Consider the following 20,746-nt stretch of genomic DNA (forward strand, 5'->3'; position numbering starts at 1 on the left):
ATGTGGTTGAAGTGGACACATCTCAAACTGTTTGGACCCTGTTAACCTGTCTTAAGGGTCATCCCGTTTCAAATGGATCACCCAAACCAGACCTTAATAAATTTAGTTAAAACTGAGTTATAACAAAATCAAGTCTCTTGGACTATAGGTTTTACTCAACTATGCTCAGATTCATAAAACACTGTGCAAGACAAATTTATAATCCACAAAAAAAAAAAAAGAAAAAGAATTAATAATAATATATATACATATACATATATACATATATACATATATATATATATATATATATATATATATATATATATATATATATATATATATATATAAATAAAGCCATTTTTCTTAGTTTCAGAGTTGGTGCATTAACAGCATTTTAACTTTGCAGGGCAATATGACGGATCATTTTTTCCTTCAAATTACAGACAAAAGGTCAGAAGTTCCTTTACACATAACAAATGTTGAGAGAAAAGTCAACATGCTTAAAACCACAGTCTCGGGTCATGCCAAACACTTCCTCGTCTGATAAACGACAAATGAATGTCAGGAAATCACAGACTTCAGCAATAAGAGAGCACACATGCATTAAGTCTGAATGAACAATGTCATCATGAGCAAATTCATGCAGTTTTCTTTCTTTCCTATGCAGAACACAAAAGGAGATGTTTTAATGAGGGTCTCCCCTGCGTCTTTGCAATAAAATGGCAGTGGATAGCAACTCACTTTAAAGCTTAAAGGATGCAAGTTTATGCCAGAACTTGTGATTTTTGGCACATAAAAAAAAAAAAAAAAAAAAAAAAAGCAAACACATTTGCCATGGTGACTTCTCTCATAACTCAAGTAGTGCAACAAACATCAAGATTTCCACTGAAAAATGGCTTAAATTCAGAGTTGTTTCTCACTAAAATCCATAGTACACCTTCAGACGACTGAATACTATGAAGAGTGGGACGCATGGACTAATTTTGACACTTTTGGGTGCTTTAATGTTTAAGTGAATCACCATGTACAACAAGTACAGCCATTGTATTTAAAAGATGGCCTGCGGCATTCGTTAAACATCTCATTTTGAGTTCTGCTTAAGTCATACAGGGGTGGAATGACTTGAGGGTGAGTAAATGATTAAAATAAAAATTTTTGGGAGAAGTATTCCTTTATGTCCAAATAAGACAGCTGGCATATGAGGTGTTAATCTGAATTTTGGGCGATGTAAACATCTAATTCAGAATACACATGCAACAGGATATTAATTTGTCCATACAAAAGTTCCTAGGAAACTTTATGGGTTGAGCCCCCCCCCACACATTTCTTAATTACCTAATATCTTTATTATTATTTTTCCTTAATTTTCCCCCTAAATTTAAAAGAAATTAACATATCAATATAAATGGCATACATTTTGCAATTCATATTGAATTTTTAAAACATTTTCCACCATTATGATTTTCATATCGGAGCTATAGAAAGTAAATGAGACACTTGTGTGATACGCAGTTCAGTAAAAGCCTTTCTTTCCCTTGGTGACTGAAAATGAATCAACTTTAAATCAATAAATCCTGTAAATAAACCATCACGGCTCCAGTAACAACCCCCCGTGGTCCAGCTCAATTTAAGTTGCTCTCCTGAGAGAGTTTACCGCAGTAACCTCAGACTCTCAGCTCACCTGGTTATGCAGTATTCTTTGTCTCCTGGGATGCCCAGGTAACGAGGTCTCTCGCCTGTCGCCAGAACAAACTTGGCTGCTGTGTAGAACGTCTCTTTATTACGCTTGTTTCTCACCTATTAGGAAGAGTAAACAAATGATTAGTCAATAAAAACACTCATAGCATCACAATATTTATTAAGTTTATAATTAAGTTTTTTGAAAGCAACTGAAAACCATAAAGGATTTTTGTGATTCAAATAGCAACTTAAAATTGCAGTAAAGGTGTAAAAATTAGCCATTTTCATTATGATGTAATCCGCAAATTTTGTGCATTAAAGATAGCAACGTCTTGTAAATGGCACATGCAAAATATATGCAATTTATAAGGTTTTCATATAATATCCGAGCAAATGCGTGCATAGGAGTCATTTTTTAACTGTATTATGAGTTTATTATGTCACTTCCTATTAAATACAGGCACTAGCATTAAGAAAAGCTGTTTTGTTGGGTTTGGACACACTTGCCTTGATCTTGTGCGGCTCCACAAACTCAGCATAAGCATTGACGTAATTAACATTCTTGTCTCGCAAGGAAACTCTGTAGCCCCAGTTCAATGAACCGATGTAGTTATTCACTGCTGTCTTCATTGTCTCCCAGTTGTGAGTCACTTTAAAAAGCCAATGTTTGAACAACATGAATGAGCAAAAAAGTAGACAGAAAAAAAGGCATTTATTTGCACAGGTCATGAGGAAAATGTGTCAAAAATCTAACTTTGAATGTCATAATGATGGCTTGTCTTGTGTATTATGAAGATTTCTGGTGTGATGCACACTTGATTCAAGATTGTATTATTTATGGAAAACTTTCACAAATATTACAATATTTACAAAACCATTAACACTTAAATTTTAGTGACCCGGGACCTCATTCCACCCTCTGTACATCCATTTTTTTGGAGTTGTGCAAACACCTCTTTAGTATTGCTCAATATTTTTCTGATAGTGTAACTAAAAAAAATTAAAAGCCAAAATAAAAAAATAAAAATGTATAATGATGACTTAGTTCCAAAAGTGTAGTGTCATTAGAGACCCTAGCAATGAAAGTGTCTAGGTAGGGCTGTCACGATTATGAAATTTGGCTGATGATTAATTGTCAAACAAATAACTGCGATTAGGATGATTAATTGTTTGTTTTAGGGCTATGATGATTAATTTTTTCTTTAAGGGCTTTCACGATTAATTGTCATACAATTATCATATCTCTTAAGGTGTGCTTTTTCTGCATATGTATTTCATACACCTTAAGTAATTTTTACACATTTAACTTGAAACAAACAAATAACAAAATAGGGAGATTTCCTTTTAAGGCTTTAAAAACTTCTGAATGACATGAAAAATGTTTTAAACATAAAAATATTTATAAATACTTAAAATATGTCTCTAATTTTGGTCAATTTTACATTTACACTGTTGTTTTTTTAACTCATATTTCAGATGATATATTTTTATAAAAAATATTTTTTAATACAAATACTATATTTATACACCTATCAGCCACAACATTAAAACCACCTGCCTAATATTGTGTAGGTGCCCCTCGTGCTGTCAAACATCGCCAACCCTCATCTCAGAAAAGCATTCTGAGATGCTGTTCTTCTCACCACAATTGTACAGAGAATTTACTCTGAATGGTGCCAAAAACAAAAAACATCATGTGAGTGGCAGTTCTGTGGATGGAAATGCCTTGTTGATGAGAGAGGTCAACAGAGAATGGCCAGACTGGTTCGAACTGACAAAGTCTACTGTAACTCAGATAACCACTCTGTACAACTGTGGTAAGAATCAGAATCAGCTTTATTGCCAAGTATGCTTACACATACAAGGAATTTGTCTTGGTGACAGGAGCTTCCAGTGTACAACAATACAAAAACAGCAACAAGACATAGATAATAATAAAAAATAAAAAATAAAACTAATTATACACATACATACAGACACACACATGGGTAGTGCAAATCTAATACAATCTGTTATCTTATGAACAGTGAAAAGTTTTGTTTTTGTTTTTTTGTTTTTTTGAGAAATGAAATGGCAGAAGAGGTTGGATGTGTTGAATAAATACAAGAAAGACTAAACTGTGTATTGCACATAGTTATTGCTCAATGGGGCAATTTACCTGTTCATGAGATGGATAGCCTGAGGAAAAAAAACTGTTCCTGTGCCTGACGGTTCTGGTGCTCAGAGCTCTGAAGTGTCAGCCAGAAGGCAACAGTTCAAAAAGGTAGTGGGCAGGGTGAGTGGGGTCCAGAGTGATTTTTCCAGCCTTTTTCCTCACTCTGGAAGTGTATAGTTCTTGAGGGGGAGGGGGGGGCAGGAGGCAACCAATAATCCTCTCAGCAGTCCGAACTGTCCTTTGTAGTCTTCTGATGTCTGATTTCACAGCGGAACCAAACCAGACAGTTATTGAAGTGCAGAGGAGAGACTCAATGACTGCTGAGTAAAACAGAGCCTGTGGCAGGTTGAATTTCCTCAGCTGGCAAAGGAAGTACAACCTCTGCTGGGCCTTTTTCGCAATGGAGTCAATGTGGGTCTCCCACTTCAGGTCCGGTGAGATGGTAGTGCCCAGGAACCTGAATGGCTCAACTGCTGCCACAGTGCTGTTTAGTATGGTGAGGGGGGTCAGTGTTGGGGTGTTTCTCCTAAAGTCCACAATGATCTCCACCGTTTTGAGCGTGTTCAGCTCAAGGTTGTTTTGACTGCACCAGACAGCCAGCTGTTCAACCTCCCTTCTGTATGCAGACTCATCATCATCATCATCATCATCTCGGATGAGGCCGATGACAGTGGTGTCGTCTGCAAACTTCAGGAGCTTGACAGAGGGGTCCTTGGCGATGCAGCCACTGGTGCAGAGGGAGAAGAGTAGTGGGGAGAGCACACATCCCTGGGGGGCACCAGTGCTGATGTACAGGTGCTAGAAGTGAGTTTCCCCTGTCTCACAAGCTGCTGCCTGTCCGTCAGAAAGCTGGCAATCCACTGACAGACAGACATAAGAACAGAGAGCTGGAGTAATTTATTCTGGGGTATAGCTGGGATGATGGTGTTGAAAGCTGAACTGAAGTCCACAAAAACTATCCTTGTATATGTCCCTGGTCTGTCCAGCTGTTGCAGGATATGATGCAATCCTATGTTGACTGCATCATCCACAGACCTGTTTGCTCAATAAGCAAATTGAAGGGGATCTAGAAAGGGTCCAGTGATGTTCTTCAGGTGGGCCAACACCAGTCTCTCAAATGATTTCATGACCACAGACGTCAGGGCAACAGGTCTGTAGTCATTAAGTCCTGTGATTTTTGGTTTCCTTGGGACAGGAATAATGATTGAGCATTTGAAGCAGCATGGGACTTCACACTTCTCCAGTGATCTATTGAAGATCTGTGTGAAGATGGGGGCCAGCTGGTTAGCACAGGATCGAAGACACGCTGGTGAGACGCCATCTGGGCCTGAAGCCTTCCTTGTCTTTTGTTCCCAAAAGACGCGGCTCACATCATCTTCACAAATCTTAAGTGCAGGTTGAGTAGCAGGATGGGGGAGGAGGGGGGGATGCAGGAGGTGTTGGTGTTTGTGTGAAGTGAAGGTCAGAGTGGGTGTGGGGTGTGAGATTGGGCCTTTCAAATCTGCAGTAGAACACATTCAGGTCGTCAGCCAGTTGTTGGTTCCCTACAGGGTTTGGGGTAGGAGTCCTGTAATTTGTGAGTTGTTTCATGCCACTCCACACTGATGCAGGGTCGTTAGCTGAAAACTTATTTTTCAGCTTCTCAGAGTATCTTCTTTTAGCCACTCTGATTTCCCTGTTCAGTGTGTTCCTGGCCTGATTGTACCAGACTTTATCCCCACCCCTGTAAGCATCCTCTTTGGCCTGACGAAGCTGTCTGAGCTCTGCTGTAAACCACAGTTTGTCATTGTTGAACTTTAAATAAGTCCTAATAGGAATGCACATATCCTCACAGAAACTGATATATGATGTAACAGTATCTGTGAGCTCATCCAGGTCTGTTGCTGCAGCCTCAAAAACACTCCAATCCGTGCAACTGAAGCAGGCTTGTAGTTCCCGCTCTGCTTCATTGGTCCATCTCTTTACACTCCTTACTACTGGCTTGGTTGATTTTAATTTCTGCCTGTAGGTTGGAAGATGAACCAGACAGTGATCAGAGAGTCCCAAAGCTGCTCTAGGGACAGAGCGATATGCATCCTTTATTGTTGTGTAACAATGATCCAGTATGTTCCTGTCTTTGGTGGGGCATGTGATGTGCTGTTTGTATTTGGGCAGTTCACGTGTGAGATTTGCTTTGTTAAAATCCCCAAGAATAATAACTGAGTCTGGGTATTGTTGTCCCGTGTCTGTGATTTGATCAGCCTGCTGTTGCAGCGCCGCATTCAAACACGCGTTTGGCGCGATGTACACACCAGAATAAACGAGGAAAACTCCCGCGGCGAGTAGAAAGGCTTACAGTTAATAAAGAGCGCTTCCAAATTAGGACAGCACATCCTCTTTAACGTTGTTACATCTGTACACCAACTTTCACTGATGTAAAAGCATGTTCCACCACCTCTCGTTTTCCCCGTTAATTCCGTGATGCGATCCGCTCTGAACAGTTGAAAGCCCGGCAGATGTAACGCGCTGTCCGGAATAGCTTCACTCAGCCAGGTTTCTGTGAAGCACAAGGCAGCAGAGGTTGAAAAGTCCTTGTTTTTGTGGGTGAGGAGATATAGTTCGTCCGTTTTGTTAGGAAGAGAATGGAGATTCGCAAGATGAATGCTCGGCAGCGCTGTTCGAAATCCGTGCCGACGGAGTTTGACCAGCGCACCGGCTCATATCCCTCACCTACGTCTCTTGAACAGCAGAGCTGCGCCTCCAACTAAAATGTCTAACAAAACGTCTGAAAAGAAGAACATCATCTCAGAATGCTATTCTGAGAAGCGGGTTGGGGGGGACCTACACAATATTAGGCATGTGGTTTTAATGTTGTGGTTGATCGGTGTATAAAATTGTACACAATAGTTAAATATTTCTGTCCTAATTTCTACACTTTTACACGTTATTTTAATGCTCTTTGATTAAATCCATTAGCCCTTGTTTCTCATGAAGCAAAACCTTGGAGATATTGTTTCATAATTATATCACTCCACAGAAATGGAGTAAGCGTGCATCTCCTCCTCTTTGTCACTGCGTGTCATTAAGAACCAGGAACATTTGCCATTACACAATCGTTTAAACTGAAACCAGAGCACATTCACTTTCAAAGTTTATACTTGTTCGTTTATATCAGGGGTCGGCAACCTTTTTGACATGGAGTGCCATTTTTTATTTTCCTGGTCAATGGCTGTGCTGAGCCAACCCCCCCACTTGTGAAACTTTTTCTATTTTGCATTTTTCAAATTTAATTGATTATTTTTAATAAAAAAAAAAATATCAGCATTTGAGTGCAAAATTTGTGCAAAACCCAACGAATATGATATAATCATGATCCTGCATGTGAATTTTCCCAGAGCACCTTGTGAAAGTTCGTTAATGAAAGAAAACCTGTCCTTTTTTACAACATTAGTTAACAGTTAATGTCACAAATTTGCTTATTTGATTACGGATCACAAAATTGTGTGGAATCTTAAATATTCTTATATAATGTCATACATTTTTCAAAATCACGCAGAGGGGTAATCACCAGCACGCAAGCAACAGCAAGAGAGGAGCAGTCTATTTTACTTCTATGAAGTTTTCCGCACGTGCATTCCAGTCTTCATCTTGATGTAATCCTTCCTCATGATCGCAGCATGTTTTCATCAGCTGAATGGGAGGCTAAACACTATTAAAGTCTGATGAGACTCACGCTGCACATGCAAGCCATTCGCGCATCATAAGCCATTCAACTATTTTGCCCTTTTTGGTGAAACGCGCCTGCAAAATCCTAAAACTTTATTTCCAGGTTTAATTTACATTTTGAATAGACTCAGATTTTTAACCCCACGATGTGGGTTTATGTTTTCTCTTTTAATCGTTTAAATTAAATTTTTTATGTGGCCATGGTTTATGGACGTGTACCTGTATGCTAGGCTGGGTTGGAAATATCAAGGATTAATAGTGGTGTTTTCTTTATTACATCACGTGTTGTTCTGAAAGAAAAAAAGAAACAAATGAAACACGGAATGTAGGCTGTCAGCCGTGCAGCCTGACCGAAGCAAAGCGGACACGTTTACTCACGTGATTAACTGAACGTAAAGCACTGCACAAGTCTGTTGGGTATACTGCTGTCTCATCACATTTTTACTTTTTGTTTAGCCTCCCATTCAGCTCATGAAAACACGCTGCATGATCATGAGGAAGGATTACATCAAGATGTAGACTCGAATGCAGGTGCGGAATTTCATATAAATAGTCTACTCCTCTCTCGCCCTTGCTGGCGTGCCAGTGATTACCCCTCCGTGTGCCAATGCTGGCACGCGAGCCATAGGTTGCTGACCCCTGGTTTATATTTTCGCGGGAGTTGGCGCAAGCCTCTGCTGACAGCGCGCACATTAGAGCGCTTCACGCGCTCTTCCGGACAAGAGCTGGTTGACGTCCGCTGTGCAGCTCAATGACGCTTTGACTCGGTGTTCAACTGAATGACACACAAACGCACCGTTCATGGCATTTAAACACTATATTCGCTTAAAATTCCCTTATTTTGGCATTAAAATGTGATTGGAATTAGAATGCCCAATAATCACGGTTGTGTCAAATAACCACAGTTAGATCAAATAACCACAATCAGACGATTATCTAATAATTGTGACAGGCCTATGTAGGTTTTTTTTTTTTTTTTTTGCACTTCCATAATTATATTTTCCATTTCATATCTACAAAAGTTTACAATCACAGGATATATATTTATTTGCTTACTACAAGATAAATTAGTACTATATTCATAAAAATAAATACTATATCACATTGATTTTCTGTGCAACAATGGTGAATTATCAGTATTCCATATGCGTGTACACATATTATACATGCTATTTCTCACTCAAAATGGTGCTGTTTTAGTAATTGACTTGTTTTACATTTGACAATGCTATTTGATGAAGCAACGTGGAAAAACTATAGCAAGTGTAACACAAACAGTATGATTTGACTTTTTTCATTTGGGTGTACTATTTAAATTATGCAAGTTGTGCATCTATTCAATAAGTGCCTGATAAAATACATACAGTATGTGTAGCTTATGTGAATGTCATTTGTTATGTGTAGTTCATTGTGTTTGACAGACAGTTGCACCTCATGAAATTTCAGTGTGGAAGTAACAAATCCTGCTCTAGATTTGTCCTGATTTATTGCATTCTCTTTGATCTATGAAAAATAAACCATCAATATATATTTTATTCCATTTCCCCCCAACCCCCCCTCTTAATATTGTAAATTTTTTTACACGGAGCATGTTGTAGATCCATTTGTAATAGATAAACGTGCCGGGTTGCTAAAGACCCAAATATGTAAGTGTTTGTTGAAATTCCCACGCATTTAAGGGTTAATAGTCTGTTGAAATCACAGAATTTTTACAATCCTGAAGACATTTCATCATCACAGTTTGTCACAGACTAAATTCCTCTTTCTAGGGGAAATGTCTTCAGAACAGAAATCACAAAATTGCATCTTCAATGGATACAGTCTGTCACAAGTTCTTTAAAGAAACAGTTCACCAGTTTCAAACTCCTATGACACACAAAAAAAGAACATTCGACAGAAAGCTAGCCTTAGTCACCGCAATTCGTTCCAGAAGAACGTCACACGGGTTTGAAACATGAGGCGAGTAAATGACAGAATTTTGGAGTGAACTGTCCCTTTAAATCGGAATGCAAATATGAGCTACAAACTCACAATATCATCCCTCATGTGTTCATTCTTATCGTCCTTTGAAACAGGCAGTTATTTAAAAGCCTTGTGTTATGTGCAATGTGTTAAACTACTCAAGAATTACGTCACGTGATTTAAGGTATTTCTTACAGAATACATGTACCGCCTTATGCCACACGCAGCCTCATATTTCTAATAACGTGGCATTTATAAATCACCTTGTTCACCGAATTCCCAGCCAAACTTGCGAGCGTCCTGCATGGCTGTTCCCAGCAAGGCCGTCTGATGCATCAGTTTCTTAGGAATACAGCCCACGTTCACACACGTACCACCCAGACCTGGAGAGAAAAGATTACACCTTAGAGAACACAGAGTCCCGCAAGACATTCTTATGGCCTTTGCACAACAAAGGCGATGCTATTTTAAGAGGCGAATCACCGACGAATGGCCCTTTCACATAGAAAGCAACGCGAATAATGGGTTACAATAGGTGGCACTAAATGACAAGCAATTTGACACCAGTGCGGTAGGTGGCGCAAGGACATTTCAGCTGGTCTGCCCTCAATCATGGATAAGAACGACAGATTTCTAGTAAGTAGATCCAAAAAATAAAACTGATTTCTCAAGCTGCAGCAGTGATGAAGAGTTTGTTTCTGAAGAAAACATTCAAGACACTTTTAGAAACTATTTCAGTTCACCTGCTGACAAGTTGACTGGCAGTATTATAATGTGTACACAGTCTGAGGGGTAATTCTAAAGTACTGCGTGTAAAAAATAATATTAACAGTTAAAACATGTTATCACTTGGAACAAGAGTGATTATGTCACTACCACGCACGTTTACTTGTTTTAAGTAAATCTGCTTAAAATCACTGCGTAATGCACACTCATGAAGACTGTTAAAACAAATGTTTAATTGTGTCTTATTGCCATGTAGATCTATGTGTGTTATATACTTGTTCAAAACCCTTAAACGTGAAATTTAAACGCTCCAAGAAACTATATAATGCACACAATAAAATTAAAATCCTAGCCAACAAAACCCATCTTCAGTCCGACACATTATTAGATACTTTAAAACGTAACTGCTGTCAAATGACTGTAAACGATAAGCACAACAATAACGATTACGTATTTTTGTGGAGACACCACCACGTTTTTGGTTTACAAAGGCATTTTGATTCAAATAAATTTATACAGAGTGCAGACAGTCACAGCATTAGTATTAATATTATAAATATTTGGCAAAGAAAGATGTTTTTTTGAATTTTTAAAGATGATACAAAGGCAAAGATGGAGCAATATTTATTATAGAGATATGAGAACTCACCCAAGATTAAATGCAATGGCAAAAAAAATATATACACCAATATGGAATATATTATGAAGACAATCCAAGATTAGAGAGTTATTAAAGGATATGCAAGGCACTGATGTAGCAATATAATTTAAAAGAAAGAGAACGTAAGAAAATTTGTTTAGGTTTTTGAGACATGCGTAAGCTGCACGTTACTAATTCATCATCATCATCATCAGTCCCTTAGTCTTTAGAACGTTGGGGCACCACATGAACTTGCAACTGTTATCTCTCTCCACGCCTCTCTGTCCTCTGCCTCACACTGCGTCGCATATTCACAAACCCATCCATTCATGGATGTTGACCTCCCATCTCTTCCTTTGGCCACCTCTTCTTCTTCCTCCTGGCACAGTCCCCTGCAGGATTGTCTTCGCAAGACCATTGGAACGTATGATGTGCCCAAACCACCTTAACTTTTGCCTTTTCATGATAGACGGGAGATCTTCGTACGGCCCAATGGATTGCCGGATTCTGTTCCTCACTTCTTCATTCGTGATGTGGTCCTTGTAAGAGATGCCGAGGAGAACACGAAAGCATCTCATCTCTATTGCCTGTATTCGCTTTTCAATTTCAGCGGTCAGGGTCCACGACTCACATGCGTAGAGGAAATTACGTTACTAATTAAACATGACTAAATTTAAATTCTCCAAGAGTCTATATAATGCAAGCAATTAAACACACAGATCTCACCCAACGATAACTATTTTCTGGAGACACACCACATTTTTGGTATACAGAGGTGTTTTAAATACAAAGACATATCTGAGGTATACTGCAAGTCACAGCAATAGCACTGGCAAATAAAAACACTTTAAGGTCCGTAAAGTTGTTTGTTAAAAAATGTGATACAAAGATGCAGCAATATATATTACATTAGAGATATAAGAGAACTCTTCTTTATAAATTATAAAGACAATCCACATAAGATCAGATAATTTTTAAAGGGGATGCAAGGCAGTGACGCAGCAATTTAAAGCAAATGAAATACACTTCTTCAATGCTGGTTTAAGATTTCTTCCTCGAGTTCCTTCAGCATTTATTGTTGGTGGTCATACAGCTTTCTGTTCTTTAGCACAACCTGTTGCGCTGGTTTTGGTAACTGAAACTGCTTCTGACACGTGATCCAAAGCTCATATTTTGTTGGTCAGGGAATTTCATCGCCCAGCCAAAAAACAAAACAAAATGGATACACTCGCTGAAGAAAAAAAAGCCTTGCTTTGTTGGCGTGCAAGTTGGTGCGAAGGTTTGCTCCAGGTGAGAATGGCTTGTTAGCCATTTTCAACAATCTAAATGAAACAATCCGTTGTTTCGATTCAAAATGTTAAATCATGGCAAAATTTAGAGTTTAGTGTGCAAAGGCCTTTAGGTTTACTTTCATAACAGTGTCACTGATTGTTCAGGTAAACCCCCAGAGTTTTTAGGTTTGCATAATGCATGCTTTTGTGCCATGTGCAATACATATTCTTACCCCAGGTTGTGCCCTTGGGCGTGGGAACGACAAAATCCAGAACCATGACCTTCTTCCCCAAAACAGCTGCTTCCTGTTGAGGAAGGAACAGAAAGTTCAGATTCATGTACAAATCCACAAAACTGCTCATTATAAAAGACTCAAAGAAAGCCTGATAATTAAATTTTTGTTTGTTTGTTTGTTAACCATCTCTAGCAGTGTTAAATGGGCCCCTGCACATTTTATACAAAAAACGAACGGCTGTGCCGTCATTTAGAACAAAATCTGGCCAAAACGAAGGCGTTTTTGAGATACCCTAGCCAGGGCAAGCTTTCAGAAAAACTTCTTACCAGCTGCTAAACACCTTCTTGCTGCCATTGGTCCACATCATCATCGTAACTTGGAGCTCCACCTCATACAGCTCATACCCATTCAGTCAGTTAAGATCAGTCAACATGAACACATCGGCGTTCAGTTATTAGTGAGTTGGTGTAAATTTACTAACATCTGTATGATCATTCGCATAGAGACATTTTTCAAGTATTTTAATTTTTTTTTTTTTCAATTTTAAATTTTTTCAAGAGTCAATCCACAAGTGTCTACAACATTCTGTTCTGAAGATATCCTTCTGAGCCATTCTGAATGGAAGTCTATGGGGACGGTTGCTAGGGTGCCATAAATGGTTGCTAGGGCGTGGCTACGCCATTTTCCAAGATGATACTTAGAGACTGATTGGTAGCCCAAGTGAAATGAGCCCAGCATTCCAATTGGGAGATATGATCCAACAAATTTCTTGCATTGACTTGTCATTGTAGGAAAACAATCCCTTCCCATAGTACCCTATGGGACTTTCTGAGATGTTTTTTTGGCCCCCAGGGGTGCACCGTACCCCCCATCCCTTAGAAAAGTCATAGCACAGGTGTCCTCAATAGGCCGGTCGTTTTGACACCTCATTTGTTGCTGACGGCAAGCTTCACGAGTGTTTGTATCCTGCTTAGCATTACTTACTCATATTCTCATATGTGCATCGTTTTATCATTTGTCATTTTACCGCGCGTTTCAGGTTTTTCTGCTTTTCTATTGTTTCATCTGTGTATTTTGCCTGTTGCTGCTGGTGCCTAGCTCGAGTCTGTGTTTGTAGCCTGCTAGCTTTTTTAGCATTGCTTATCTATCTGTTTTCAGCTTTTAATCCTTAACATCTGCCATTTTTCAGCACGTATCAGGTTTCTCCCCGCATTATTCTCTTATCGCGATTCAACTGCGTGGATTTTCCACGTGCATCCACTTTCTATTTTTAACACGATTAAACTGCGTGCATTTTACAGAGCACACCCGTTTTTCTCCTCTGTTACACGGATTATTGCATCAAAGCAACGCTTATCAAGAACAACCATAACAAACACTTGCGTGAGGGATTCACATCAATCTCAAACCCTCACCGCTTAGGAACAACCAACAACAAACAATTGCTGTAAGTCATGGCATCTGCTCATGTTTTTTTATTTCCTGCACTGCATGTCACATGTTTATGATAGCTTCTTCCGTCAGCAGTGAGGAATTCGCATGTGATAAATTTAAGGAATTAGTCAGGCTGATGGAGATGTTTGAGTTAAAGACACGCATCAAAAAACAAGTGCAAATGTAAAATTGACAAACTAAAGTTGAACAAAAAGAGAGACATATTTTAAGTAATTAAAAATATTTTGATATTTAAAACATTTTTTTAAATAAGTTCTTAAAAGCCTTAAAAGGAAATCATAGTTTATTCCTATTTTATTATTTGATTTAAATATTTGAAATTAAATATGAAAAAATTACTTCAAGATGTGTGAAGCATACATGCAGAAAAAAGCACACCTTAAAAAATGACAATTTATACTATATGATAATTAACCTTGAAAGCCCTTAATGAGACAATTAATCATCATAGCCCTAAAACAGACAATTAATCATCATAATCGCAATTATTTGTTTGACAGTTAATCATCAGCCAAATTTCATAATCGTGACAGCTCTAGCTCAAAGCGAAAAACCAAGAAGCACTTCGCCGCGAGTGTCTTGGGCCTTATATGGTCAAAGAACATGGGTTTTTAAATGGTCAATGAACACAATTACATGCACATTCTTACACCAATTAAGCTTAATAAGCCGACAATGTGTGTGGTCATGTAAACGCAATAAACGGCGTTCCTATATGACGTAAAGTCATAAATGGCACAAGAATAAACCGGTCGACACAGGTAGATTTTTGCCCATTACGCAGATTTCGCGTGGCATGTACACACCTAAATCGGCACTCTACCGACTCATCCAATGTACGCACGTGTTGAGCGCAGGCCTCTTTGCAGTTTGATGTCAAAAGCAGAGAATAACGCAATTATTTCAAATTTCATGTAAACGCAGATTTCTTGCCTTGTCAGATTTTTTTAAATAAGCTGATTTTAGAGAGTAATCTTCTTAAAGCCTTTGAACATTGCACGGCATCTCCTGCATGAACGCCATGTCACAATAAAAAGTCTTCAACTGAGTAAAAAAAAAAAAGCATCTCGAGACACCTTTGTTCAGCTCCATTCATGTTGCTGAGTGTAGCTTTTTTCTGTGTGAACGGCCCCCAAGCAAATGTCCTCAAATTTAACTCTGAATTTCAACAGGGTGAATCCTCACCTTTGAGCAAGCCAACCCTCCAGATCCGCCTCCAATGACGATGAGATCGTAGTCGTACACCTCACTCCCATCACCCAACAGCTGTTGCAGAATGCCATCTCTGTGTGCCTGTTACCATGACAACCAGCCAATCATTAGCAGCAGCATAAAAGCGACACAGATAAGAGCCATCGTGAAGTGGTTCTTGTGCATTATTCAAATTCATTTCCAAAGGTGCTTCCCTCCGTCAAGCTGCTTTACACTGAAATCTGTCTACAGACAGAAATATCACTGCTAGAAATGCCAAATTAAGTCAAAACCTATGGTTGGATGATGCACAGTATTAAAATGAATTTTACAGAATTGCACAGAAATGCAATGAGTCATTTGTTGGTCTGAAGTTTTGGTGATGCTATGTTTGGAATGACATACAGTTGTACTCAAAAGTTTGCATACCCTGGCAGAAATTGTGAAATTTTGGCATTGATTTTGAAAATATGACTGGTCATTCAAACACTTTCTTTTATTTAAGGATAGTGATATGAAGCCATTTATCATCACATAGTTGTTTGGCTCCTTTTTAAATCATAATGATAACAGAAAATCACCCAAATGGCCCTGATCAAAATTGTACATACCCTTGAATGTTTGGCCTTGTTACAGACACACAAGGTGACACACACAGGTTTAAAATGGCAATTAAAGGTTAATTTCCCACACCTGTGGCTTTTTAAATTGCAATTAGTGCCTGTGTATAAATGGTCAATGAGTTTGTTAACTCTCACGTGGATGCACTGAGCAGGCTAGATACTGAGCCATGGGGTGTAGAAAAGAACTGTCAAAAGACCTGTGTAACAAGGTAATGGAACTTTATAAAGATGGAAAAGGATATAAAAAGATGTCCAAAGCCTTGAAAATGCCAGTCAGTACTGTTTAGTCACTTATTAAGAAGTGGAAAATTCGGGGATCTCTTGATACCAAGCCAAGGTCAGGTAGACCAAGAAGGATTTCAGCCACAACTGCCAGAAGAATTGTTCGGGATACAAAGAAAAACCCACAGGTAATCTCAGGAGAAATACAGGCTGCTCTGGAAAAAGATGTTGTGGTTGTTTCAAGGAGCACAATACGACGATACTTGAACAAAAAGGAGCTGCATGGTCGAGTTGCCAGAAAGAAGCCTTTACTGCGCCAATGCCACAAAAAAAGCACGGTTACAATATGCCCGACCACACCTTGACACACCTCACAGCTTCTGGCACACTGTAATTTGGAGTGACGAGACCAAAATAGAGCTTTATGGTCACAACCATAAGCGCTATGTTTGGAGAGGGGCCAACAAGGCCTATAGTGAAAAGAATACCATCCCCACTGTGAAGCATGGTGGTGGCTTACTGAAGTTTTGGGGGTGTGTGAGCTCTAAAGGCATGGGGAATCTTGTGAAAATTGATGGCAAGATGAATGCAGCATGTTATCAGAAAATACTGGCAGACAATTTGCATTCTTCTGCACAAAAGCTGCACATGGGGCGCTCTTGGACTTTCCAGCACGACAACGACCCTAAGCACAAGGCCAAGTTGACCCTCCAGTGGTTACAGCAGAAAAAGGTGAAGGTTCTGGAGTGGCCATCACAGTCTCCTGACCTTAATATCATCGAGCCACTCTGGGGAGATTTCAAACGTGCAGTTCATGCAAGACGACCAAAGACTTTGCATGACCTGGAAGCATTTTGCCAAGACGAATGGGCAGCTATACCACCTGCAAGAATTTGAGGCCTAATAGACAACTATTACAAAAGACTGCATGCTGTCATTGATGCTAAAGGTGGCAATACACAGTATTAAGAACTAAGGGTATGCAGACTTTTGAACAGGGGTCATTTCATTTTTTTCTTTGTTGCCATGTTTTGTTTTATGATTGTGCCATTCTGTTATTACCGACAGCTGAATATGAATCCCATAAGAAATAAAAGAAATGTGTTTTGCCTGCTCACTCATGTTTTCTTTAAGAATAGTACATATATTACCAATTCTCCAAGGGTATGCAAACTTTTGAGCACAATTGTATATCAGCTTCTATGAGATTGCAGCTGTCATCTTCTCTCCTCACCTGCACAGGTGATAGTAAAGCAGTTTAAACAGCGCAGTTGTTGCTTCAGAAATTTGTCAAGCATCTCTTATGCACTGTTCCATCTGTTTGCTCTGCAAGTAGATGATCGCACAACCCTGTTGCAAAAGCTATGATGGATTTCAAACCTTTATCATCTGGTGTGCGCACTGTCCTGACAAGCGAGTGACCGGCAATAAAAGCAAAAGCCAATGAAACGGACAGCGCGCAAGAGTAGAGAAAGGCATCGAGAGAAGAGAAATTTTTTTTGAATGAAAACATCAACATCTCCCAAACCGCTGCCTCATTATTATTTTCCCCATTGTGTGCAAATCAGTGCAATAAAGGGTGCGAGCTCGTTTTTCATGTTGTTGGCTTGTTATCACAAATAAAATCTCACGTTGCTATGTGCGTGGGTTTGTGAAAGAATTTCGGGATCGTAGTTCCATTTGGGCACAAATGGTCAAGTGTTTGATACAGCTGGTCTACAAACAGTAGTGTTTGTGCACTTGACTGTAGTGTATGCACTTAACTTGCGTCTTTGTTTCTACATCTGTCTTTGGCACGCGCCACTGCTCTGCCGTGATTTGAAACTGAACTCTGAATCGATCCTGATTCTTTTGAGAATCGATTCAGAATCGTTTGAGCATGAATCGCGATGAATCGCTGAAAAAAATTTCCCCCCACCCCTAATATATATATACACACACACACATACACACACACACACAGGTGGCAAAAAGTTTGGAATAATGTACAGATTTTGCTCTTATGAAAAGAAATTGCTACTTTTATTCACCAAAATGGCATTCAACTGATCACAATGTATAGTCAGGACATTAATAAAGTGAAAAATTACTATTATATACTTAAACTACTTCAAAGAGTTCTCATCAAAAAATCCTCCATGTGCAGCAATGACAGCTTTGCAGATCTTTGGCATTCTAGCTGTCAGTTTGTCCAGATACTCCGGTGACATTTCACCCCACGCTTCCTGTAGCACTTGCCATAGATGTGGCTGTCATATCGGGCACCTCTCACGCACCTTACAGTCTAGCTGATCCCACAAAAGCTCAATGGGGTTAAGATCCATAACACTCTTTTCCAATTATCTGTTGTCCAATGTCTGTTTCTTTGCCCACTCTAACCTTCTCTTTTTGTTTTTCTGTTTCAAGTGGCTTTTTCTTTGCAATTTGTCCCACAAGGCCTGCACCCCTGAGTCTTCTCTTTACTGTTGTACATGAAACTGGTGTTGAGCGGGAAGAATTCAATGAAGCTGTCAACTGAGGACATGTGAGGCATCTATTTCTCAAGCTAGAGACTCTGATGTTCTTATCCTCTTGTTTAGTGTATTGTAGTGGGCTAAAGCACATAACTGGTAATCAGAAGTTTGTCGGTTCAATCCCCAGACACCACCATTGTGTCCTTGAGCAAGGCACTTAACTCAAGGTTGCTCCAGGGGGATTGTCCCTGTAATAAGTGTACTGTAAGTCACTCTGGATAAAGACGTCTGCCATATGCATAAATGTAAATGTTGTACATCTGGCCTTCCACATATCTTTCTGTCCTTGTTAGAGCCAGTTGTCCTTTGTCTTTGAATACTGTAGTGTACACCTTTGTATGAAGTCTTCAGTTTTTTTGCCATTGTATAGCCTTCATTCCTCAAAACAATGATTGACTGACGAGTTTCAAGAGAAAGCGGTTTCTTTGCCATTTTTGACCTAATATTGACCTTAAGACATGCCAGTCTATTGCATACTGTGGCAACTCAAAAACAAAGACAATGCTAAGCTTCATTTAACAAACCAAATATCTTTCAGTTGTGTTTGATATAATGGCAAGTGATTTTCTAGTACCAAATTAACAATTTAGCATGATTACTCAAGGATAAGGTGTTGGATTGATGGCTGCTAAAAATGGAGACTGTCTAGATTTGATCAAAAATGACTTTTTTCAAATAGTGATGGTGCTGTTTTTTACATCAGTTATGTCCTGACTATACTTTGTGATCAGTTGAATGCCACTTTGGTGAATTAAAAGTACCAAGTTCCTTCTGAAACAGCAAAATCTGTACATTATTCCAAACCTTTGGCTGCCAGTGTGTGTGTGTATACAGTTGTGCTCAAAAGTTTGCATACCCTTGGAGAATTGGTAATATATGTACCATTTTTAAAGAAAACATGAGTGAGCAGGCAAAACACATTTCTTTTATTTTTTATGGGATTCATATTCAACTGTAGGTTATAACATAATGGCACAATCATAAAACATGGCAACAAAGAAAAAAATGAAATGACCCCTGTTCAAAAGTCTGCATACCCTTAGTTCTTAATACTGTGTATTGCCACCTTTAGCATAAATGACAGCATGCAGTCTTTTGAAATAGTTGTCCATGAGGCCCCAAATTCTTGCAGGTGGTATAGCTGCCCATTCATCTTGGCAAAATGCTTCCAGGTCATGCAAAGTCTTTGGTCATCTTGCATGAACTGCACGTTTGAAATCTCCCCAGAGTGGCTCGATGATATTAAGGTCAGGAGACTGTGATGGCCACTCCAGAACCTTCACCTTTTTCTGCTGTAACCACTGGAGGGTCAACTTGTCCTTGTGCTTAGGGTCACTGTCGTGCTGGAAAGTCCAAGAGCGTCCCATGTGCAGCTTTCATGCAGAAGCAAATTGTCTGCCAGTATTTTCTGATAACATACTGCATTCATCTTGCCATACATTTTCACAAGATTCCTCGTGCCTTTAGAGCTCACACCCCCCCAAAACATCAGTGAGCCACCACCATGCTTCACAGTGGGGATGGTATTCTTTTCACTATAGGCCTTGTTGACCCCTCTCCAAACATAGCGCTTATGGTTGTGACCATAAAGCTCTATTTTCGTCTCGTCATTCCAAATTACAGTGTGCCAGAAGCTGTGAGGTGTGTCAAGGTGTGGTCGGGCATATTGTAACCGTGCTTTTTTGTGGCATTGGCGCAGTAAAGGCTACTTTCTGGCAACTCGACCATGCAGCTCATTTTTGTTCAAGTATCGTCGTATTGTGCTCCTTGAAACAACCACAACATCTTTTTCCGATGCAGCCTGTATTTCTGAGTTTTTCTTTGTATCCTGAAATCTTTCTTGGTCTACCTGACCTTGGCTTGGTATCAAGAGATCCCCCGAATTTTCCACTTCTTAATAAGTGATTGAACAGTACTGACTGGCATTTTCAAGGCTTTGGACATCTTTTTATATCCTTTTCTATCTTTATAAAGTTCCATTACCTTGTTACACAGGTCTTTTGACAGTTCTTTTCTGCACCCCATGGCTCAGTATCTAGCCTGCTCAGTGCATCCACGTGTGAGTTAACAAACACATTGACCATTTATACACAGGCACTAATTGCAATTTAAAAAGCCACAGGTGTGGGAAATTAACCTTTAATTGCCATTTAAACCTGTGTGCGTCACCTTGTGTGTCTGTAACAAGGCCAAACATTCAAGGGTATGTAAAATTTTAATCAGGGCCATTTGGGTGATTTCTGTTATCATTATGATTTAAAAAGGAGCCAAACAACTATGTGATAAATGGCTTCATATGATCACCATCTTTAAATAAAAGACAGTTTTTTTTGATCAGGCATATTTTCAAAATCAATGCCAAAATTTCGCAATTTCTGCCAGGGT

The 20,746-nt window shown here is 39.2% G+C and overlaps 1 protein-coding gene across 2 annotated transcripts in view; it reads right to left on the bottom strand.

Moving 5' to 3' along the window:
• Positions 1-20,746, bottom strand: part of LOC127448673 (thioredoxin reductase 1, cytoplasmic-like) — a 75,706-nt gene that overhangs the window by 18,470 nt on the left and 36,490 nt on the right. The window contains exons 4-8 of one of the 2 annotated variants that reach the window (XM_051711390.1): positions 14,998-15,105; positions 12,355-12,427; positions 9,748-9,867; positions 2,170-2,312; positions 1,664-1,779 (exon numbers count right to left, since the gene is read on the bottom strand). In XM_051711390.1, the coding sequence (XP_051567350.1) occupies positions 1,664-1,779; positions 2,170-2,312; positions 9,748-9,867; positions 12,355-12,427; positions 14,998-15,105 (560 nt within the window). Of the gene's footprint in view, positions 1-1,663; positions 1,780-2,169; positions 2,313-9,747; positions 9,868-12,354; positions 12,428-12,683; positions 12,826-14,997; positions 15,106-20,746 lie in introns of those variants that run through there. The other variant, XM_051711391.1, reaches the window with a different exon arrangement.

Source organism: Myxocyprinus asiaticus, chromosome 12, assembly GCF_019703515.2.
Source record: "Myxocyprinus asiaticus isolate MX2 ecotype Aquarium Trade chromosome 12, UBuf_Myxa_2, whole genome shotgun sequence".
In the NCBI taxonomy this organism is placed as follows: domain Eukaryota; kingdom Metazoa; phylum Chordata; class Actinopteri; order Cypriniformes; family Catostomidae; genus Myxocyprinus; species Myxocyprinus asiaticus.